Source organism: Plecotus auritus (genome assembly GCF_963455305.1).
Source record: "Plecotus auritus genome assembly, chromosome: 6".
Taxonomy (NCBI): Eukaryota; Metazoa; Chordata; class Mammalia; order Chiroptera; family Vespertilionidae; genus Plecotus; species Plecotus auritus.
Genome location: NC_137773.1, coordinates 61019721 through 61045753, shown reverse-complemented (window position 1 = coordinate 61045753; position 26033 = coordinate 61019721). Strand labels below are relative to the sequence as shown.

The window sequence follows — 26033 nt, the reverse complement described above, 5'->3', positions numbered from 1 at the left end:
TAAAAAATCAATAAAATATATTAAAAAAATAAAAAAATAAAAAAGCATCCTACAAGAGAAAGAAGGGCAGTCCTCTTTTGAAAAGGTAACTGATGAAACATAATCTATAAACTCCAGTAACACTAGGTCACACAATTGTGGTAGTGTCTTATAAATCTTTATCCAATGGTTTAGTAAAATCCTCAATGCACAGGTTTCTTCTGCCTTAGCACAACTTTCTATTGCCCTTCTGTTCTACGGTCTATAGTGTTAGCTCCTTCCCCTTCCTCCCTTCTTTCTAGGAGATCCAAGTATAGGTGACAAATATGGCTTCTGTTATCTCCCATCTTCTTCCTCTGCTATTTTAAGAACCTTCCGTGGAGCAGCATTATAGCTTCATTTCACTTAACTAAAAGTAGGGCTGTGGAATCAAACCGATCTAGATTTGGTTTGGCTGTGAGACTTTGGGCAAGTTACTTAACCTCTCTGAACCTCAGCATTGTCATCTGTACACTAGTATATGATCATCTAGATCACAGATTAGCTAGACATATATAGATGTTATATAAAATACTTTTAGAGAGCTTCCTCCATATACACATTACTCAAAGGACAGTGTCTATTAATTCATTTACTATAAGGGAATGCTCTATAGATGCATCCATGGAGCTTACATCCAGTGGGAAAAAATATAGACTAGCAGGCATTCACAACACAGTATGATACTGCTTTAAATGGAGAAGGCCCTGGCACTATAGTGCCAGAGTAAATAATAAGTAATATAAATCATTCAAGTTAGCATCTGAGCACCTAGTTCAAAATTAACTTAGGTACAGAAGAGTAGTCAAGAAACTGGGTATTTCCTTTCATCAATTAGGTGACCCTGTTCTCACTGGTCTTTGGACATTGGGCAACAAGGACTCATATTTAAACCAAAGATCTACTCACACTCATCTCTACATTCAAAAATAGTTTTCCTTCGTAGTTATGGTTTTCTGTATTATTCCTTGGAAAACTAACTTTTTAAGATTAAGAATCCCATCTCTTGTATAACTTACAACATTCTGACCCAATGCACCTAACAACTATTTATAAACTTAATAGAAAAGCTTTATTAAAATTTATGACAAAGTCATTATTTTTTTCTTAAGAAAACCCTTAAATAGTAATACTATGCTCTGCTTTAAGATGCGAATAGAAAATTTAACAAAGTTTATAAATCATTTAAACATATAATCCAGAGTTTAAGAATTTTTTTTCCTGGTCTTTCCCTAACCAAAGCTCATTCTTGTGTGGTCCTGCTTAAATCATACTGCCACCTAACCTACTAACAGGGACTTCCAGCCCACACTAATGTTTTTCTTCATCAAATTCTATATTTCTTCTTTTTCATGCTTAACTCAGCATTTTGTGTATAATAGATTTTACTAAATGTTCTCCATTAGACTGTAAGTTGCTTGTCAGCAGGGAATTTGTCACAATACCTTTATACAATATTTTTTTTAAGATTAGGCATTATAATAGTCCAAAACAAGCACTTTAAAAAACATATTGAGCCCTAGGTGGTTTGGCTCTGTGGATAGAGTGTCGGCCTGCAGACTGAAGGGTCCTGGGTCTGATTCCAGTCAAGGGCACAAGCCGGGGTTGCGGCTCGATCCCCAGTAGGGGGCATGCAGGAGGCAGCAGATCAATGGTTCTCTCTCATCATTGATGTTTCTATCTCTCTCTCCCTCTCCCTTCCTCTCTGAAATCAATAAAAACATATTGAGTTTTAGAAAAGTATCTTTTGAAAACTTAAAGACAGAAATAACAGAAAATCAAAATATTATAAGGTTTAAGAGCAATAAAGGAGAAACCTAGTTATCAAATGATTTTTTTTTTTTAAATGCTGGTTTCTTTCTTTTCTTTTTTTAAGTATTTTTATTGATTTCAGGGAGGAAGGGAGATGGAGAGAGACAGAAACATCAAGAGAGAATCATTAATCAGCTGCCTTGAGCCCCCCAATCTGGGCATGTGCCCTGACCGGGAATCGAACCGTGATCTCCTGTGACCTCCTGGTTTATAGGTTGATGCTCAACCCCTGAGCCACACCGGTCAGGCTCAAATAATTTTTTTTAATCTAACAAAGCAAAGTGTAGATGAGTCATGGAAGGAATATATATGCATAATTAACACAAAAAATGCTGAGTCTTTACTGAGAGGACTTTAAGGAAAAGGTTAAAAAGAACAATGCAAAGTCAAATTCTTAAACACTGCTAGTGTCAACATTTTATTCAGAAATACTAATTAAAGGTTTTAGTATAAGTAAATTGAAAAGTCTCTTAACTACTAAGAACTAAAAAAAAAAAAAAAAAAAAAAAAAAAAAAAAAAAAATTGTGCAGTAATGCCACTGTCACCAAAACCAATACTGATTATTAGAGATATGTTCAAGGTATTACAATGGTTACTTAAAACTCAACTGTATTACAAAACCTGACAAACTTGACTTGGGTGATACCCAAGGCTGGCAAAATAAGTGGAATATGGATCTGAGGAGTACACAGGTATCAACCATGTTATAGAACAGGTACATCATAGCAGTAATGGTTAATAATTAAATTTTCTTTTTTTGTGCTAATCCTCACCAGATGATATTTTTTTCATTGATTTTTTCTTTTTTTTATAGAGAGAGTGGAAGGGAGGGAAGGAGGGTGGAACACTGATGTGAGAAAAACACATTGATTGGTTGCCTTCCACATGTATCCCCACAACTGGGACTGGGGATTGAACCTGCAACCTAGGTACATGCCCCTGACTGGGAATCGCACCTCCAGGGCAAAAACTAAATTTTTTGAGTGAATCCTATTCACTCAAAGTGAAAAGACCAAGTAATCCCCTCCCCTCTGATGGATACAATAAAAATGAAACTCAAATCTACCCTTCAAATGAGTTAATCACTTCTGACCAAGTCAGAAAACACAGGTACTTTATAACTGCCAAAAAGGAAAAAAGGAACCAAGTCAATTCTATAAAATTAGCCATTCATAATTAGAAAGCTATCTCTCGTGGAAGGCTTTTACATCTTGCCTACAATATACCTCTCCTTCACAAAACTACATGCTGGAATCTTAGCACAACAGAGACAGACTACATGGATTGGTTAGGTAGGCATGGTTTCTCTCCTGCATACACTGGTTGATGACTGCAAATTACCAAAATGATTTTGGATAACTATGGCTTGGATGATGCTAATTTCAAAACCAACCCATAACTCACAATTCTTTTTGGTTGCATGGTTTATATAAAGATAGCTAATTTCTGCCTGTTTTCTAAAGAGAGAAAGGAGGCAATGCAACCACTGGCAAATTTTTCTTTCTCTACGTGGTTTTAGAAAAATTTTAAAAAGGGATCTGCAAGCCAAACCACTAAGAGCAGCAAACATGATATCATACGTGAAAATATTTTCTGACATAAATGAAAGGTACTGTATCACACCATTTTGAATCTGTCACTTAAGAATGGAGGGAACTCATGTCCTAGCAAGTTAAGTGTTTTTCTGTTCTCTCCAACACATAATTAATCATTTGATTTTAAAGCTAAGAGGAAAATTATAGGTTATGTAAATAAATATTAGACAATGTTTGAAAAATAGAAATAGTCTCGTTTGAAAAAAGATAAGGCATATTATTTAAAAAACAAAAAAATCCCAGCTGGCCTTATTTTCCTTTCTTTTTAGAGTTAAATCTTATTATTTGAATCTGTAGGATCAAAATTTAAAGGATATAAAAGTTTCATTTTCACTCCTATCTCCAACTACTCTGTTTCCCTTATAGGTAACCAATTTTATTTAGTTAATTCTTAGAAGGTGGGAGGAAATTATATTTCCCCAGATTTTGGCACACAGTATATATTTGAAAAAAAGGTTTGTTAAATGAATAGAAAAAAAGGACAACAACAACATGAAATTATATCAAAGTAGAGGCCCAGTGCATGAAATTCATACACGGGTAGGGTCCCTAGCTGCTAGCTGGGGCCTCGCTTCCCCTGGCCGCCTGCCACTGCTGCTGACTGGAGCCGCCCCCTAGTTGAACTCCCAGTCAAGGGACAATTTGCATATTAGACTTTTATTATATAGGATTACAGGATGAAATATACTTAGGAATTAAGTCTGGATGTAAAGATGCAAGGGTAAGGGAAGGTTTCACAGGATCCAAATGTAGGTAATAATATCTGGCGCAGTGTTGAGGTTGCTTATTATATTTATCCATTTCAACCTATTAATGCTTATTATTAGTATTTTTAAATATCTAGAACCAGGTGTGGTTCTTTTACATATATAACTTAATTTCATTTGACCTATGAGCAAATACAAGAGTCAATACTATTTATGCCTCCAGTTATAGAAATAAAGAACAGCCGAAACCGGTTTGGCTCAGTGGATAGAGCGTCGGCCTGCGGACTGAAGGGTCCCAGGTTCGATTCCGGTCAAGGGCATGTACCTTGGTTGCGGGCACATCCCCAGTGGGAGGTGTGCAGGAGGCAGCTGATCGATGTTTCTCTCTCATCGATGTTTCTAGCTCTCTATCCCTCTCCCTTCCTCTCTGTAAAAAATCAATAAAATATATTAAAAAAAAAAGAAAGAAAGAAATAAAGAACAGTAAGTCATTGGAATAAATATTTAAAAAGTATCAAAAAAAGAAGTTAGAGTAATTTCTTTTGACAATGGGGAAAAAGAGATTTCAAGAATGTATATGCTTATACATATTAAGTAATGATTAACACACTCCTTAAAAATTGGCAACAAATATCCATTTTTTAAAATTCAGAGGTTTGTATGTTTTGTTCTCAAAGAGAAGTTTTTAAAAATTATTTTTAAAATTGATTTTAGAGAAAGGAAAGGGAGGCGGGGAGAGACATGGATGTGAAACATTGATTGGTTGCCTCCCACATATACCCTGACTGGGAATTGAACCCGCAATCTGGGTTTGTGCCCTGACTGGGATTGAACATGTCACCCCTTGGTGTACAGGATGACGCTCTAACTGAGCCACAATGGCCAGGGCTCAAAGAGAAGTTTTAGTGAACAAAGAATTTTCCCTCTAAGCTTTTCCAAACATTTATAGCATATTTTTTACAAAAATGTACTAGGCTTTGAATATTTCCTATTACAGCCACTGAGTCATATACAGTTATATAGTTGTCTCATATTACAGGACTATGTTTACTTTGTTCCAGGTGTTTTTATTTTCCTGTGTATTCTCCTCTTTCTCCTGCCTCACCACTTTAGTTCATAAGATTTTTCTCTGAAAGTTAAATTCATAATAAGATGCATATAAAATAAGTCTGTAATATATATTTTTAAAATCCTAATATACAGGAATATTACTGTATTCTGATTATATATAAAGCGTGATAGGAGGAAAAACAAGTTTTTTATCAACCTAAGAATCAGGATGATTTTTGAGAAAAAATTTTTATTTTATTTTAAATTAAGTAACTATATAAATCAAATACATGTCCAGGATGGATCCCAAGTCTGGTTCATCATTTTTGCCCCCTTGTCATCCTTTAAGTCACTGAAATATAATAAATGGAAAAAAACACTGAATGTAATGATTATAGCTAATTAACTGACATTACTTTTAAAGAGTGTATTTTATCCTTAGAATAAGAATATAATAAAATTAATGGAATCCTTACTTTTTATTTATATCCTAAAATAATTTGTTAAATCTTTGACAGTGTTTTCTTTTTATCCTAATAAATTAACAACCCTGAAAAGAGATTTACTACCCGAGTTAAATTATAATCATCTTAAGAGAAACATTAATCTTAAAATACTTTTTTCATGTTCTATGTAACTCCAAGCCATATAAAAAGTTGTTTTAAAAAAATAAACATGGGTTGCTCCAATGATCTGCATGCTTTTCTCTAACTTTTGGTTTCCTCTTTCCATGCAAACAGTACACACTGCAGACAATAGCAGCATTTCTGAAAGAGTGAGCTTTGCCCTAACTAAAGCAAAGAGTGCGGTAATCAGGATTCATCCTTCTATCCCATTTACTTCCATCTCTCTCAATGGCCTTCAGTGAACCACTAATTCTGGGAAGAAATGCAAACACGCATTTGCTCAATGACTACTATACATTTAACACCATTGCTAGGCATCAAGAGCGCTGTAAAAGAAGGCATGGCACCTATTATCACAAAGGCTACAGAGAAATAGAAATGCCCATGTTTTTCTCTTTAACCTACGTTTTGTTTTGAACCTTGAAAGGAGCAATCAAAGGTAAATAAACTGTGTTAATCCACAAGATAGCTCAAGTTACATTATTTGAAGGTCTAGAAAAAGAGAAATATTGATAAAAGGAGAAACACTAGAAGAGCCTAATTCATTTTGTCCTTGGTGTTTAGTAAATAAGGAAGAGCATATCAAGAGATTAATAAGGGTTGTTTAGGTTAAAGATAGAGAGTACAGATTGTAAACAGTAGAATAATTCAATGTTTTCCATTAAGGATAAAACTATTTCTAAAAACAGAAATCTATGACAAATATAAGTATGTGCATGTATTACTCAGCATTAATGCATGCACATACACAGGAATGTTTGTATTTTACATACCTACTCCCTATGTTTTGCCAGGGAAGGAAGGTTAGACTAACTATATATTAAACACCTCAATTTTCTAAAATATAGCTATGAATCTACCTCTTAATTCTTCTAAAAAAATGCTAAAAAGTTCTAAGAACAAAACAAGCAAAAACATTCTCACAATGTTGGGCCACTAAAATCTATTAAAATAGTCATAGGAATGGTTCTTAGTCCTTTACTCAATGACTATTTGCTTTCTATTTTATGCATATTCTGGGTGTTTGATTACTTGGCATCTCATTTTACAAGAGAAGTGTTGCTATGGGAAGACACTCCAATAGCCATGATATGAGAATCAAAAGAGAGCCCCTACAGCCTCCTCCACAAAGCTGCAAAAATCGCCTTTTAAAAAAGCAGTAACCTTTAGGACATCAAATTACAAAATAGCACACTCACCGATGTTTCAGATACTTTTGTTTAAAAAAAATTCAACATACAATATTTAAAAAATATAAAAGTTGTTAAATTCATGTGCTAAGTAGATTACCTGACAAATGATTTTAAAAGAGATATTAAGGTACAAATTCGGCTGTAGTTTAACAAAAGAACAAAACCCAGATTTGAGGTATTCAAACTGCCAAGAAAGCAAGCAGGGATGATAGACAGTTCTTCAGCCTAAAGGCTTGTTTTCTCCTCCCTTTGCCAGAGCTATAACAATAAAAGGGTAAAAGTTGCTCAACAACAATAACAAAAAATAAAAGTTTTCTCATGGATCTATCTTCATCCAAATTATAGTTACTTATTGCTTAACAGAGACCAACATGATCTCTTTATAGTTTTGAAGAATTAAATAAAAAAAGATAAAAAGATCAGAGTTTACTTACAGATTTTATTTTAGACATAGTCGATTACTGAGTTCAAATTTAAACTTAGCTTGATAACAACTATGGAAAGCCAAAAACAAAGAATGTCTCTAGGTTACCCAAGAACATAAAATCCTTAAGAATAAAGCCAATTTTATTTTCTTGTTATAAAGTAAGGAAGGTCAAAAGAAGAGATGTGACAATGACATTAATTTCAAAGCGATGACTTCCAAACCTTTCTCTCTGAAGCTCTGGCCCTGCTTATCCCAACTCTAAACCCACATCATTAACTTCCTACCATTGTTTCCACTTGACTATCTTGTCATCATCTCAAACTAAACACAGGGTTAAATAGAACAATTTTCCAACCCTCCTCCTCCACAACCTTCAAGCCAAACCAGCTTCCTATGTTGATTTCCCAATCCCTGTCATGCAGTCTTTTTATTTTTTAATTAAAAAAACATTTATTGATTTTTAGAGAGAGAAACATCAATTTTTGTTCCACTTTTTAAAAAAAATTTATTTCAGAGAAGAAGGGAGAGGGAGAGAGAGATAGAAACATCAACGATGAGAGAGAATCATTGACCAGCTGCACACCACCCCACTGGGGATCAAGCCCGCAACCCAGGCATGTGCCCTTGACCAGGATCAAACCTGGGAGCCTTCAGTCTACAGGCCGACACTCTATCCACTGAGCCAAACCAGCTGAGGCTGTTGCTTATTAATGTATTCACTGGTTGCTTCTTGTATGTGCCCTGACTGGGGATCAAACCTGAAACTTTAGTGTATCAGAACAACACTAACAAACTGAGCTACTTGGGTAGGGCCTGGCATGCAGTCTTAAAGTCACTGTATTCTTGCCTTTTTGCAGCTATTGCAGTGAAGGTTGTTACGAGAATTAAGTGATAGAACATATGTAAAATGCATAGCAACTGATAAAAAGTGCCTTCCCTGATTCATGTCTAAATCTGGGACCTACTGTCAAGTTTCAAAAATAGTTACAGTAAGAGAAGTAGCAGTAAATGGCCATTGTCTATTCATGTGCAATCTGCTCGTTTTTACTTACTCTGGCAAAATCTATATAAGTGTAGCTGGTTTAAAGGTACTGATTCTTTTAAAATAACTTTCCCTCCTTTTCTTTTTTAGAAAAAAGAATGGAGAGGGAGAGAGAGAGAAACATCTATGTGAGAGTGAAACATGAATTAATTGCCTCCTGCACCCACCCTGACTGGGGATCGAACCTGCAACCTGGTATGTGCCCTGACTGGAAATAGAACTTGAAACCATGTAGTGTATGGGGCAACGTTCCAACCAACTGAGCAATACCGGCTAGGGACTTTTTCTCCTTTTAATAAACACAACACAACCTTTAATAGAAATTGTCTAAAGTACTAAAAAATATATAGAAAACAAAAATTACCCATAATTTCACTATCCAGAGAATAACACACAATACCATTAGATCCCAATGGAATGCAATTATCATTTTACAAATTTTCTACAATCATTTTCTGTTTGCAAAAGTCCTGAACCCCCAAATACTTTCCCTTCAAATTAGCTTTGGGTAGAGCCCATAACATTCTAGCATACTTCATTTAGCACTACATTGCCTAGTGTTGATCCATTATAGGGCAGTTTGTCAAAATATTTTCATATTTAAAATATACATCTATATCTAAGTATCGATATATTCATATCCATAAAAATATTACACAGCATCACTGACACATATATGAATGACTAATATGATGCCTTCTATGAGTTCACCATCAGCACTGTGCCCTTGTTTGAATGATGCCAGGCAAAATGTCTGATAACTCTGCTGAAGTTTACTTTATTTTCATTGTAGTGTTTTCACATGAATTATTTTTCACCCATTGCAGCTAAAAAGGGGGAGTGGTAGTACTGGACTTGGTAGGGCTCAAGGAAATGTATCATTCTGCAGCTTTTATGGTAACCAGAAGACTTTCTAAGAAAATGCTAAGGCAAAGAAGAAGATACCAACAGACAACTCAAACTGAAGAATAATTTTAAGAGGGTACCTGGAAGGAAGCAGAGTTGAAGGCCTATCATGGCTTCAGAAGATGTGCAAAGCACAGGAAGGGACCACAAATGTGCAATGGTAGGACTCCCTCTCCATGGAACTGAGCTACTATACCTATTGACTCTCTCACTTCCAGAACTGCAGCTCGCTCACAAAATTGAATATGCATGTAATGGAAGACATGTTAAAATGGGAACCTATTCTTTACTTAAACCAAAACTAAGTAGCATCTACACTAATAAAAGAGAAACATGCAAATTAACCATCACTCCGCTACGCCCAACAGCCAATCAGGCAGGAATATGTAAATTAGAGGAGAAAGATGGCGCCGCCCAGCTGCTCCAGGCGCGGAGTGGCTGGGCGGGGCAGGATACCTGCTATGAGAGGGAGGGCAGGGGGAGGGGCGAAGGGATCTACAGGAGCGGCGCTCGGGCCACAGCGAAAAGAAAGACTGCAGACTCCAGAGTCTGCAGTGAAGACGAAGTCGGCAGATTCTGGCCAGAGCCTGCGGCAAAGACGAAGAAGGCAGACTCTGGCCGGAGTGTGCAGCAAAGGCGGCAGACTCCGGCAGGAGCGAAGGCCTGGGTCCCAGGTGCCGGAGGAAAACTGGCGCTGGAAGCCAAGGGAAGGAAGGCCTATTGCACGAATCTCTTCATGCAATGGGCCTCTAGTATCTAGTAATATTATATGAATCCATCTCCAAGTGAAGCCTACAGTAAGTAGGTCCATCTCAGCTTTCACTATCCTAGTCCTCAGATGTGTTCATGTTACATGAAAATAACGTGGAAAATTGATTTTTTTGCTAATTTCATCTAGATTTTGCCAAATGAAGCTCTAAGCTGGACTTTTTAGTCATTCCTCATTTACCAGTTACTGCAAAGAATATTTTTCCCTTCCTGAAATCTGTACCTACCACTAATAAAAAGGTTTTAAAACATCCAGAGCAATCTATCATTATAAAACTTTTTTTTGCCAATTGTTATACATGAAAGACTAGGACAGTAGAGTTAATGTGACTTTTATAACAGAAAGGTAAATATATTTTGGATACTTCTAATAACTCAAACACTGCAGGTGAAAATTACAGGTGAAATTCCATTTTGCAACTGTCGTGAAAAAGAGTTAACAGAAACAAAAAACTCTCTATTTATTACTCTTTAGGGTGACTTTTAAAAGTTCATAGAAAGATCTCAGAAAGTAAAGAATAAATTCACCTTATTTTCTTCTAGAAATTTCAACTTGATAGAAACATCATTGCGCATTTTATCGTATTTTTCCTTATGTGCTTGGAACATATGCTGTGACTGCTCGATCTTTGGCAGAGTGTTTGCATCACGTGGTCCAAGATTCAGTTCTTCCAAATCAGTGCGATATGCATCATATTCAATCCTGGAAAAAAGAGAGTAAGTGAAGCACATTACAAAACAGGGTGAAATAGGTTCAAGAAGTGAGTCAGAAGTACATACATCACAGTCTTATATTATGCCTTAATAGATAATAATTTTCACATATACTTTATACCTTATGCTTTTAAAATGATGTATTTCTTTAATACCAAAAACTATTAATATAAGCATGGCGGGAAACAAGCTACCCCTTAATCTCACTAACTATTCCTCCCAAAGCACAGTATTTATTAACTGACAAGTAAAATTTCCAAAATGTGAAAACCAGTTTGAAAAAGACAGACGTCAAAATCTAATGCTAACAAGAGCAAGAATAGTGATCTAGTTAATACTGATAAGGCAAAGCAGGTGAGGATGGACTTTAGAATGAGATACTTAAAATAAACCAATAAAAGGAAGTTAAATTGAGGGTCAGCAGTCCTTCAAGTACAGTTTATGTCAGCAATGTACAACAGAACTCCAGCACAAGCCACATATGTAACAAAGTTTTCTAGTAGTCACATTAAAGTAACAAAAATTAATTTCACATGTTTTTTAATAATACATTTTATTTAAAAATCCAAAACATTATCACTGCTACATGTAATCAATGTAAAAAAACTGTTAATAAACTATTTTACTTTTGGGGGATATTGAGTCTTTGAAATCCATCATGTATTTTACACTCCCATCACCATTCAATTCAGGCTAGCCACATTTCAAGGGCTCAGCATATAAGACAGCACAACTCCAGATGGATTTCTATAACATTAGTATTCAGAATGTGACACAGAATCTATCATAGAGCATTTACCACCTTGTGTTCCCTCAGATGTACCCCCCTAATATTCTCCCACAACTAACTGAAATAGTTGCCTCATCCACTATCACTCCATGACCCCAGAAGCACCTCATAACACCTCAAACACAGCACCTGTGAAAGTATAATAATATCTTGTTTATTAAACAGTGACTTACCAGCAGTATTAATTACTCAGCCAAGAAGAAAGTGACCTCTAATTTAGTCAAAGTCAGCACCACAAAACTTATGCCCTAAAAATAATGCTCTTTATTTAAATCTCTCTAGTACAAATCAGTTCCTTTTCTGAAAATTACGAATATTTTAAATGTCAAAATATATTGTATATAAGACTTGAGAAAGAATATACTGAACCTAATTTATTCTTAACATGTACTGAATTGAACAAACTTGATCATTCTGAGCCAAATAATCATTCATTCATTCACTGATACATTGATTCATTCAACAAATATTAAGTGAGCACATTCTATGTTCCAGGCACTGTGCTAGAAAGTAGAGCTATAAAGATCAACAGATAAAGTTTATCTTTGAGAAGTTTAGTCGAGGGAGAGAAGTTCTTAAACAACTACAACAAAATAATATGACGGAAACTGCCATGAGAGAGGATAAAACAGAGTGGAAATCAAGAGGAAGAAATACATAATTAGATGTTTGAAAGGCATCTCAGAGTAAAATTAAAACACCAAAATAAAATTTTAGAGGATGATAAAAGCTTAAAAGGTAGATTGGGGCAGGGAAATTGGTAGAACTTTCCAGGAAGAGAATACTATGGACAAAGGTATATTTTTGTCGGTTGTAAGATACCATTAAACATTTGGAAAGTAATTCAGTATGTTAGAACCTGAAGTTGGACCACATAATGGAAGGAATCAAAGTCAAACAGGTAGACAAGACTGAGATTAAGCATGGCTTAAAGGCCATGCTAAAGGGATCAGATTTAATCCATAGGACAAGGGATGGGAAGCCACAGAAAGAACATGTGCAATTACAGTAGTAGTGTAAGGAATGGAAGATGAACTGGAGTTGAAGATTAAGAAATCAGAAACAAGGAAACCAATTAGAAGATTATGGGCAAAAGAAAAATGAGTCACTGAATCAGGACAATGGCACTGGAGCTGAGGAGGAGACAGATACTAAAGATTTAGGAGGCAAGACTGACTTTGTAACAAGTTGGTTAAATTCCATGGGTTCCACTGTATATAGCCAACTGGATGACCACTGTATCCTTCCCTGGCTCTAATGTCTTCAGCTATTTTATCTCTTTCTGCTTCATATATATAAAGCAGTCAGGATTCCAGGTATTAACTAATATCTTTAGAGTGCTTATTATTATGGCCACATTAGAAGAGCAATAACTAGAAGCAAACTTACTAAAAAAAAAAAAAAATACAAAAAATAAAAGAGAAAAAAGTAGAACAAAAATAAATAGTAGTATGTGGTGGCTTAATGTGAAGACAAATATCCTTCAATTGCCTTGGAGCACATCTTTGAAACAATAGTAATTAATTTAAGCATAATCAAAGTTATAATGCTGACTTTATATTCCCTTAATTTTTACATTCAGAGTTTGTAGATGGTATCAAAGTAAAACCTTCCATAAGGGCTTCTTTAACAGTGCTCATTACAACCAGAAAGAGAAGCATACTAAGTTTTCAAAATGTAACTTTTCAACTGCCAGTATTGAGTCCATATCAACAAAGTTAGTGATAGTTGATTACTTTATGCTTTATGTAAAACTTCTAGAGAATAGGTGTCCATATTTGAAAAGTCTTGACTACAATTGACTCCCTTGTTGGTGCTGCTGTAGAGAAGTGTTGAATGGGCTGTTATTTGATTTTTTATACTTAAAGCACCAGAGGGCTAGGAAATACTTGTACACAATGCACAATGGGGAGCATTAAAAGGCCACCCAAACGTCTGCCTAAATTGCCACTTTCTGTGCTGGATCAAATAGCTGACCCTTGCCCTAAAAGTCAGTAAATTCTGGTTTTGACAGAGAAGAAAATTCAGCTACTGAGAAACTTTTAATCTGGGATTCTTTTTTACATGTTATCCCTCAGTAGGCAATGCTTTAGTGTTACAACCAGTCAATTCCTTAGTTACTTCATAAAAAGCACAGAAAAGTCAAACCCCAAGCTAAACTTGATGAATAAAATCGTATGCTGTAATTTCAATAAAAAGAACAAATTATGGGTGAGGTCATTATTGGTGGTGGTTTTTAAAGCACACACAAAGGATGTCTAAAGGTTTCCTGATAATCAGCTACCAAGTACATATAACTTGACTTAAAATTTTGTTGAAGTTTCAAACAAACCTCTGTATTGAATAAACTGAGATCTTATATCACATTGTGCTTTGTCAGATTTCTCATTATAAGAAAATTATTTTCTATAGTAAGATGTGAAAATTTGAGATTTAAAAAATGCAGTTCAAGCTTGAGGCCTAATGATCAAAAGTAGAAGGTAGGAAGCTCATGGTTCTCATTTTGGTTTTAAATTAGCTCTACAAGTGAGCAAACCATTCAATGTCTAGAGGCTTATTTTTTTTCTCTGCAAATTAAATAAAAAATATGTATGGAGTGACTTATCTAATAAATTTGTCTTTCTTTAATATGAGCTAATATTTTTAAAAGCATGTCAGAAATAAAGGTTGAAGAGAAAGATTTACATGTCTAAAATAAATTTTACATTTTGAAAAGTATTTTTTAATAACTACGTACATACATTTCAAAATAGGTGGACAATTATAAAGTAGAGAAACAGAACTAGATTCATGTAGTGTTTAACTGGGGATACTTTTGTAACAAAAGAATTTTCAACTTCAAATCCCACAAATACTAAAACAAGAGTGCTTAAAATGATTAAAGAGATAAAGAGTATTCATTATGAACAAATTAGGACATTATAAGGAACAGACAGATTTGAAAAAGAATAAAATAGAATTTATAGAAATGAATCCTTTGAAACATACAGTCAAGTTCACGAGAGGACTTTAAATAGAAATTGGAGAACCAATTACTGGTAATATTATTGAAGCAATTCCTACTGAAATATATCTTATTGAGAGACTCCTTCAATGTTACTGAGGAATATCCTATTGATAGATTCTGTTTCTTCCTTTCCACCTTCTGATTTTAATACTATGTTAGTAAATAATAAAGTAAAAAAAAAAAAGGTCCAAAACCTAACTATGGCACTGAGCCCCTTCAGCTATCTGTCTTAACCTTCATTCCCAAATCATTAAGAATCACATATGTTAATATTAAATTGAAAATTACAAACATAGCATAGGATAGAAGCATCTCTTCTTGTGGAAAGATCAAAGTTAACTTTCCAAGTGATTTGGGCTTTTAATGTATGTAAAGCATAAGAAAATACATACTTAAGAATAAGCACTTAACTGCAAAAAAAGACTAGATGAATTTAGAGTTTGCATAAGCATTTCTCACATCATTAAACTAGGGCAAGAGGCCAAAAAGTAAAGTTCAACTTCTAGAAGGTAAAGTTTGCACTTCAATTACACTACAAAAAGTATAACAGAAAATAAAATTTCAAGTGGTAAGAAGAAAAAAAACACTTCAAGGGGCCTTGAATGAGTTGTGTGTGTGAGGGGGTAGTGGTGGGCGGAATTGAATCTGGAATCAAAAGTTGAAAACTGCTATCATGGGTCTGCTACTTTTTTAGACATTTGTAAGCATTTATTAATATGTACTTTGTTTACCTAATAGGATGGTAATGAGATGGAGAAATTGTGTGTGTGAGTGTGTATACTAGTATATAAAATGTATGAAAACACTGCGTTATACACAGCTATGACAATATAAGGCAAATATTTAATTTATATAAAAGGTAAAATTTGAAAGAGTTTGAAGGCTGGTTATAATCTGGATAAATGGAAGATCAGGGAGTTGGTATCCACAACATGAACAAAATCAAAGAGGCAGAAATGAGCTTGTAAATTCAAGAGAAATAGAAACGATGAGTCTGGCTATTGCAGAAGCAGTGAACTGCTTACCGTGGGAAGCAATGGAAATAAGGGTGAAAAGGTAGGCTTAGGACAGATTATAGAGGGCATCTAGTATCTACCTGGTAGAACACAAGGCCTTGTCCCCTTCTAAGGAAGCTGGAACTGGGAGAGCCTTCATCTCCTTATTCCCTAGCAGCCAGGGTTTGGGCACATGACCAAGATTCATTCGGGCACCTTAAAGGCAATGAAGCAAATATTCAGGGGTCTTTTGGAAAATTTTTATGGTAGCTGTGGCAGCATCAAGGACCAGGGGTACCCAGCATCAGGGTCCTAACTAGATTCTTCTGAGGAATTATCTTGGCTTTCTCTTTTCCTGCCATTCTGTTGGTTCCAAAGGCTATCCTATAACCTAATACATTCATGTACTGCCCATATTGGCCAGAGTTGGTTTCTCTTATCTACAAACAAAATCCTTACAGAATTGCATGCCATCTGTAAAAGAGATAATATAATGAAAATTTATACCAACCTGGCACTTTCATACTGTTTCACAGTCATTAATGTATCTTCAATTGTTTTATTCACCAAAGTGTTCACACTGGCAATGAAAAAATTAATGGCTCCAAGAAGAGTCTCTCCATTTTTAGCCAGTAGCTTCTGGGTGTCTGCATTATAACCAAATTCTTCCTAAAACAAAAAGTCACCTTAACTTATCTAGTAATAAATTAGTAAATTTATTTTAAAACTCTCAAATATTACTAATGGGAAATTATTTGATTTAGAAATCTAGCTATACAATTTTTCTGTCAATGTTTAAAAAAATAGAAATCTAAATTATAACTAGCTATATTATTACCAAAATTGTCATCAGCTCAGATGCATAGCAAAATAAATAATTTTAAAAAGTTAAACTACTTTGTACTAGAAAGAATATTTTCATTTCTCCGTTTTGTTTCGATTATACTGTAAGCACAGCTGTTAGGAAGAAAAATATAGCAGATTATTAATCAGAGAAACTATAACTTTCACAACCAAATTAGGTAACAATTGGCTAAAACTTTCAGACATAAAATAGATTGCGCTTTTCTGTTTTGACTAAATCTCTTTGAAGTATAAATATTAATAATACACATTTCTTTGTAAACTTAGTGACCAGTTGACGCCCAAGTTCAGGTCTATCTGGGCATACAGCTAAGGAAGGATCACTCAACACCACTGAATTCATTTCTCTGAATAAACTGAATCTTGGCTTAGCAACATTACACATGGCTCCTTCAGATATGGCAAGGACTAAGTCTAAATTTTCAGCAGTAAAAGCTTTACAGTAAAGTTTGATTAATTAACAGATTATCAGGAACACATCAGACCAAATAAAAATGTTGACCATATTGTAAGATGTATCACTCAGTTTGAGAATTCTGAAGTTTGTTATAAAAATTTTTTAATTTAGCTGAAGAGAATGTAATATTAAATTAATTTGAATCTTAGAAGATGCAAATTTAATACTAGTGCTATAGCTATAATTAAATTTTTAGGAGATAATATATTCAACAGTTAATAAACAGCAGGAAAGTAAAATTATCTTTATTATGCTAAAAGTATTTTCCATTTAGAGGTCCCGTACTCTATACGCTGGACTCAGGAAAATCTATACATCCTAGAAGGCTGCTCTTTTACTAAAAACAAACAAAAAACTAGAACAAAGTAAGATGAAACAGCATCAGAAATAGTATATTGCAGAATTTGAAATCCTATATTTACAGATGAGAAAAACTGGCCTAAATTCAAAGCAGAAAGGAGAAGAAAACTGACACTATTCTGTTTCATAAATGTGAATCTCACCTATAATTCTGAGATGAGAATGTATATAAAACTTAAGATTTTAATGAATAATTTGAAAACTTAACTGGCTAGAATAAAAAAGCATTTTTATAAGAGATATAGTAGTAAAAGACATAAAATAATTAGGACACTAGGAAGAAATATACATATGTACATGCATTATGAATAAATATATAAATAATTAAATGTTTTGGCACTGAAAATATGATAAAACATAATTCCTAAACTTCATTTAGTTGATAAGTTACGTTACTATTCTGTTAGACAGGGACATTTTACACATTTTTGTGAATTGCCTTAGTAATTACAAATAAACTAAACAAATAAAAGAGTATATACATCAAGAACAAAGTTGTGGTTCTAATCTGCCACCGAAGAAGGAAAGCCAGTCCAATTCCCTGATCTAAAAATTTGTTACTTGCCCTAACCGGTTTGGCTCAGTGGATAGAGCATCGGCCTGCGGACTGGAGGGTCCCGGGTTCGATTCCGGTCAAGGGCATGTACCTTGGTTGCGGGCACATCCCCAGTGGGAGATGTGCAGGAGGCAGCTGATCGATGTTTCTCTCTCATCGATGTTTCTAGCTCTCTATCCCTCTCCCTTCCTCTCTGTAAAAAATCAATAAAATATATTTTTTAAAAAAATTGTTACTCTACATATGGAGAAAACAAAGTTTGAAAATTTTTTTATTCTTTAGCAGTTCCTACTTCATTTACATCTGCCAGATGCAAATTTACCAGATGTAAATGAACAGCACTTCCCATTAAACTTACACATTAGGACTAAATAATTAAAACATCTGATTCGTTCTAAAACATCAAGTTTTAGTAATATAAATTATTATGTAATTGATAACAAATGGGTTATTTTAAACAATACAGCAGTAAAAAATATAATGATAAGTATTAATTGATAATTGACAGTAATTTGGGTTGTGTGAACTTTCCTAATTTTGATGTAGATGTTATCCTTTACATTGAGAAAATACAATTTAATGAGGTACCATGGTATAACAGAACTAGGAGTCAGAAGGCATGTTATAAAATGGTAAAAGTCTAGTTTGGTAATTCAAACAACTTTGGAAGTTCACGTTTTGATTCTGCCATTGACTGGATTTGTATCTTTTGTGAATTCAAATTCTTTGTGTTTTAATTTCCTTATTAATAAAAAGAAGATCATTCCCATACACACCTGATAGGAAGTATAATGAGATAATCTGTATAAAGATTCAGACAGATGACAGATATTTGTTAAAATATCATTTCCTATCACCCTCAGGACATCGGCTTTTTTACTGGTAGATGTTGTTTCTCTAAAAAAGGAAGGAATTGGACTAATCTTTAAATTCTTCCTCAACTTCTAAATGTCATAATCCCATCAACAGCTATTACATCCATCCTAATTTATTCAGTACCACTATGTGCCAGGCCCCGTGTTAAGTATTTTCCACGGATCTCAGTTAATACAGCATAAGGTGGGAGACAGTGGACACCAACTCTTCACTACTGCACCTTGCTAAGTTATTCTCATAAAGAATCAAGAGGCCTGGCTAGTGTGGCTCAGCGGTTGAGATTGACCCAGGAACCAAGAGGTCACCAGTTCGATTCCTAGTCAGGGCACATGCCTGAGGCAGCTGATGGATGATGATGTTCCTCTCTCATCAATCGCGCCGCCCCCCCCGCCCCCACCGCCTCTAAAAATCACTAAAAATATATATTTGAAAAAAGAATCAACAGGCAAAGAAGGGAGTAACTTTGCAAGCTGGCATGAGTGATCCTGATTACCAAAGGAAAATTGGATTGCTACTCTGCAATGGAGGTAAGGAAGAGTATGCCTGGAATATAGCTGATCCCTTAAGGTTCTCTTAGTACTCCCATGACCTGTGACTAATATCAATGATTTGGGGCACCCTACCAAGCAAAGGACCACGACAGGCTAAGGGGCTGGCTGAAAGCAAATGCAATATAGAACGGGTAGTGGAAGCAGCTATGACTATGTGGACATTTGTAGAAATAAGGACTATACTTTTAATGAGTATTTCTTCCTTACTTTGTCATAAATACATTTGTGTGCATAAATACCTTTGTTTTTCCCTTCCCTCTCTTATCCCCTTATCATGTAACACTATATGTTAACTTTACATCATAGTATTTAAGTTATAGTATATCAAAGAAAAAAGTGAACGTTACCCAAGGACTTTGCATCCTCTTCTGGGGAGTTAATATGTCTTAAATAGTCTACAGGACAGTTGTATCACATTAGGTGGAAAAGACTTTATTATTGTCTTTATTTGGAGATTTAATATGGTTTAAGAACATGTCTATAAGTGCTAAATTGAAATGAAGGGTTGTGATGGTTAATTTTATGTGTCAATCTGTGTAGACTATGGTGTCCATTTGTTTGGTCAAACACCAGTCCAAAGGTTGCTATGAAGATACAGATTTTGTTGATTGGAGTAACATTTACAATGATAAACACTGGAGAGGTGATTTAAAGTTGACTTTAAGGAGATTATCTTCCATAATGTGGGTGGCCTCATTCAAATAGTTGAAGGCCTTACGAAGAAAAGGCTGAGGTTTCCAGGAGAAGGAATTCTGCTGTAAGACTGTAACATAGAAACCCTGCTTTAGTTTCCAGCCTGCTGGCCTACCCTACAGATTTCAGACTTGTCAACCCCCGCAATTCCTTAAAATAAATCTCTTTGTGTGTGTGTATTGTATACCTATCTCCTATTGGTTCTATTTCTCTAGAAAACCCTGATATAAAAATATCCATCCAGTAAATATTGATTCCAGATTCAAATACATCTCCAGTAGGTTCTAATTTACCATTATCATTTTTTAATCCTCACCAGAGGGTATGTGTTTTTAACTGTTTTTTCTTGTTTGTTTTTTGGGTTTTTTTTTTTATAGAGGAAGGAAGGAAGGGACAGAGAGAAAGAAACATCAATGGGTGTTGCCTCCTGTATGCACCCTGACCGTGGATTGAACCCATGACCTAGGTATGTGCCTTTAACCAGGAATCGAACTAGCAACCTTTTGGTGTATGGAACGACGCTTTAACCACGCCACCTGGCCAGGGCTAGTTTACCATTATTTTTACATTTATAAACATCAATTAGAATGTAAAAGCCGATGAATTTTCTATTTCCTTCAAATCACTTAAGTATACACACTTGCCTTCAGCATTTGTTCTCTAACAAATCATATCAAGCACGTTCTGGTGCACAAACATCATAAAAGAAGGATATATCATATCTTTTAAGCAAAATAGGATGGTCCAGATTTTTGACCCAAAATGTTGCATGATGGGAGTCACTCCTGCTGAACGACTAACTAGATGAAAATACCTTAAATGGTTAATTTTATGTGTCAACTTGGCGAGGCCATGGCATCCAGATACTTGATCAAACATTATTCTGGATGTTTTTGTGAAGGTGCTTTTGGATAAGATTAAGATTTAAATTAATGGGCTGTAAGCAAAGTAGACTGTCCTCCATAATGTAAATGGGTCCCATCCAATCAGCTGAAGCCCTTAATAAAACAAAACTGACCTCCCAGAGCAAGAAGGAACTCTGCTAGCAGACTGCCCTTTGAACTCAAACTGCAGTTCTCCCTGGGTCTCCAGCCTGCCAGCCTACCCTGCAGATTCCTTATGTACTGAGTCTTCATAATTGTGTGAACCAGTTTCCTAAACTAAATTTCTATATATCCACACATCCAGCTGGTTCTATTTCTCTGGAGAATCCTGACTCATACAATACCACAGTTCCTTTTTGTCCTTAATAATACATTGTTACTCACTGACCCTTGAATTTAGGATGAATTTTCTGGGATATCATCAGAAGACTCATAAACTAAGATTTCACTTATATTATCAATTTTGCCATTATTGTTAAGAGTCAATACTGCTGAGTCTTTGTAATCCTCTTCTGATTTGTCTAATTCAGGGGTGGGCAAACTTTTTGACTTGAGGGCCACAATGGGTTCTTAAACTGGACCGGAGGGCCGGAACAAAAGCATGGATGGAGTGTTTGTGTGAACTAATATAAATTCAAAGTAAACATCATTACATAAAAGGGTACGGTCTTTTTTTTTATTTCAATAGTTTTATTCATTTCAAACATTTTAACAAGAAGAATGTAAACACTAATTATTATAATTTGAAACTTCAAAAAATGGAGGAATCATAGCACAATAACATACCTTATATTGAAGATGGCAAAGGCAAAATAAAATTGCCTAACAAAGGAAAGGTACAAAAGCCTTTCAAATTAAACTTAAATATAATAAAATAATTTAAAACGAAAACAAATAGAAAAGAACAAAATGTGTAAACAGTAAATTAAACATTTTCTTTAGTGCAACTTCCAAATTATGCCCAGGACATAGATGTAGATGGCAATGTAGACTGGGTTGAAAGGTTTTTGGTCTTTAAAACATCAACTTCAGTGGGAACAGTGTTGTTGGTCTCCTTTTTAGCTAATGTTCTGATACTGTGCTCTCCAGGGGCATGTCTCCCTACATCACCACGATAACGTGTCTACGCAGTCCCAGGGTGATGTCGGGGGACGCGTCTGCGGGCATTACAAGGAGCCTCTGGAAGATTGAGAGGTTGTTCCTTCTACTGAATGGGCGGATCTAAATCCGCCCACTCAGAAGAAGGAGCTGCGGCCGTGTTTCCCGACGTTGCCATGTTAACACTGCTGCTGGTGAAGGAGTAGAGGGGAGAGCAAGAGAACCCTCCGCTCTTTCGGCTCCTCGGGCGGATAGAATAGCCGAATGGGCTGGATCCGGCCCGTGGGCCGTAGTTTGCCCACGGCTGGTCTAATAATTGTGAAATATCTTCCTCTGGTATTATCTTTTCTTTGCCATTATGGGCAGGAAATGGAAAATTCTAAGTTCTCCATTGTGTTGCATGAACATTAAAAAAAAAAAAAAAAAAAAAAAGACCACAAAAATGGTTTCTCCAGATTTCTTTTTGGCAACACAAACAAAAAAATTATTTCAATTATTTCTCTCACTATTGTATCATTCTAGGCAATGGTGTCTTTCTTTTGTTTTATTATCTTAGTCATTTCAGAAATTGAATCATGACCTCCTGGTTCATAGGCCGAGGCTCAAACACTGAGCCACACCAGCCAAGCTATCTTAGTCATTTTTAACATGGTTGGAAATAACTGATGAATAGTGATGAAATAATTCCTAAGATGATGAAATAGCAAAATGTTTTAAGATATAGAAAAATAAGATCATTAAGATCCCATACTGTGTCATTGATTTCTTATGAACCCATATGGTAGTTGCAAAATAAAAGTTTTATTCTATTAAAAAAATAAGTAAATTATCTCACTGGGAGACCTTGAAGAAAGAATAAAAGTCATGAAATATCAGTTCTTACTAAGAGTTAGAAATGCTCAAACAGAAAACTAAAAAATTAAAACTGAGTCCAATGGATTTGAATACTGAGGATTATTTACCTCTCAATTCTGCAAAGAAAGGATTCACATATACAAAGAAATATAATAAAAATATTTATTAGCTAAGACTGACCATTAGTTGAGTTAATTCATATATAAGCCAGGTCAGCAAATGTATCTCCAAGTTGCTTAGAATTGTATCTGGCATATAGTAAGTCCCCAATCTGTGTTAACTATTATAATTAACTAGTGGCCCGGTGCATGGATTCATGTACATTGAAAGGAAGTTAATTAGAAGAAATATTTTAATATCACTATTCGCCCTTTCTCTACAATAGAAGTGTCAGAGATAAAAGAAAGTTAGTAAAATGTATATGAAAATAATATATAAATTAATAAACAATAACATGATAGAACAACAAAGACATGATATAAAAACATCAAAAACATGACTGATAAATTGATTAAACTTATTCTACTATCTACCTGTATACCAGATTAAGAGTAAAAACACTTTCAGAGTGCTTGACTAATTTCCCTTGTGATGAAGTATTTACAACTTTAACTTTAACATCACACACTCTTTGAACTTGAGAGAAAGAAACATATAACTGACCATGTCTGAAAACGGGTTCAGGTAGGAATATTCCTACTCTGTCTAGAGTTTGTCCTTGTGATTTATTAATAGTCATCCCAAATGCTGGCATCACGGGAAACTGTCTTCGAATTAAATTAAATGAAAGTCCATGCCCTAACTGGTTTGGCTCAATGGATAGAGTGTTGGCCTGCGGACTGAAGGGTCCCAAGTTTGATTCCGGTCAAGGGCATGTACCTTGGTTGTGGACATCTCCAGTAAGGAGTGTGCAAGACAGCTGATCGATGTTTCTCTCTCATCGATGTTTCTAACTCTCTATCCCTCTCCCCTCCTCTCTGTAAAAAATCAATAAAATATATTTAAAAAATAAAATAAATAAATAAATGGGAGGCCAGTGTCAGACGGGGATAGTTGTGCCAATAGTTGGTCTTCAGACATATTCTGTCGACACCACTGCTTTCTTTCAGCTTCAGAAGGTCAATAAAAACAACCAAATTCATGATCAACAATAACAGATCGAAACACAAGCGTGCGATTGGCACCAGTGAGAGCTTTATATGTATGGCACATGTGTGAGTCAATGTTTATTTTTAGATTGCCAGTGCGCATCATATGTACTGGCCGGTCGGACCGACAGACGGTTGGTCACTTAGCCTTTTATATATATAGACTTTTGTATATATAAATAGATAGGTTTATTGAGTGTAGCATTACTGTTAACATTGCTGCAACACTTTCCCAGGTTCTATACCCTGGCTACCTCTTTCTATACTGTGGGGCTTTTTCTCTGCATCACAGACCCTCTAAAGATTCCACTTTAAATAGCATCATGGAGAAACATAGATAGACCAGGATATAAATTCCAGTTCTACCTTTTATTTGATTCATGATATTATAAAAATCACCTAACCTCTTTTGGCTTCAGTTTCCTCATCTATAAAATGGGGATAACATTTCTTGCAGTGTTGTTCATTAAATTACATGATATAATGATTAGAATGCATTCAGTCTATTACAATTGTGGATATTCAAAACTGGAGCTGTTATGATTATCCTACTTTCTAAATATTAATTACTTCTTTTTGTCTGACTCAGAATTGAAAAGCAGTATTTTTCACTATTATAATGTATGTTGCCATCTCTAGTCAGCTTTCTTTGTCCAAGTTTCTAGATATTATGAAATGATTTAATACTCTATATTATCTAACTCTTCAAGTTAGAAGTCTGTATGCAAGGGATTTCTGTACCTTTAGGTGAGAAAAAAAAAGACATAAAAGGAGTCACTTAAGGTATCGTAAGAAATTGTTGGAAATGTTTTGCTGAATAGAAATGTATGCAGGAAAATAATTTCATTCTAAGACTCACAATTTATACTAATGATTCAGTAAAAGTATATCGCAAATCCAGTCAAGCAAGTTACTATTTGTTCAAGACAATAGGAGACTAGGTAAGAGTGAATTTTCAATAGATACCCAGATTTACGTTTTATCCACACCCAGCTCTACATAGCTATGACTCTTTCCAGGTTCAGACAGGCTGAGTATTCCATTTCCTTCCCTCCAATCAAGTTCCCTTCCCCTGAAGCCTCCAGCTGACATCTCTGGAGTACAACTGGTTCACTATGTTGACACAAGTCAGTCTGGCCTTCTTAAAAATTATATTAGACTAGAGGCCTGGTGCACAAAATTCATGAACGGGGGTGGGGGGGGGAGGGTCCCCTCAGCCTGGCCTGCGTCCTTTCGCAATCCAGGACCCCTCGGGGGATGTTGGGCCTAAACCAGCAGTTGGACATCCCTCTCACAATATGGGACGTTGCATGCACCAGTGACCATACTTTTCATACAGGTGAAAGGCATCTTGCTGTTGTATGGGCAGCTACATTTTTTTGCCCTGATTATAAAAAGTAGTACAGAATATGACCCTTCTGAGGCAGTAGTACTATTTTCCCCATCTTATGGGTAGAAAAACTGAAGCAGAGAGAAGTTAAGTAATTGGCTTTGTCACACAGTTATAAGTGTCAGAATCAGGGCTGACCACAAAATGTGGAAGCCAGAGTCCATGCATGTCGTTGCTGTATCATCCTGTTTTTTCAGTGTTAGAGTAGCCTTGCAAGGTTTTAATGTTTAAACCTAAGAGACTGTTCCCAATATATAGGGTAGGGTCCCTAGGTCTGGCTGGCGATCAGGGCCACCTGTGGGGTGACGGGCAGGTGGAGTGATGGGGGGGGGGCCTCCACTGGCACCCACCTTGGCTGTTGGCCTGGCGCCACCCACTGGCCAGCTCTGTCCCCTGCCGCCTACAGTCACCTCCCTCTGCAGGGTGACTGGCAGGCAGGGCAATTGGGGGGCCCCCGCTGGCACCTGCCTTGGCTGGCAGCCTGGTGCTACCCACTTGCCAGCCCCGCCCCTTGCCAGCAGTCGCCTCCCTCTGTGGGGTAATTGGTGGGCGGGGCAATCAGGGGGCCCCCCGCTGGCACCCGCCTTGGCTGGTGGCCTGGCACCGCCCACTGGCCGACCCGGTCCCCGGGTCGCCACCACCACCACCAG

At 35.8% G+C, this 26033-nt stretch overlaps 1 protein-coding gene across 1 annotated transcript in view; it reads right to left on the bottom strand.

Moving 5' to 3' along the window:
• The window catches only part of ARFIP1 (ARF interacting protein 1), an 83006-nt gene that overhangs the window by 11237 nt on the left and 45736 nt on the right, over positions 1-26033 (bottom strand). Inside the window, 2 exon segments of the mRNA XM_080671897.1 lie at positions 10674-10848; positions 16163-16320. Coding sequence (XP_080528023.1) covers positions 10674-10848; positions 16163-16320 — 333 coding nt within the window.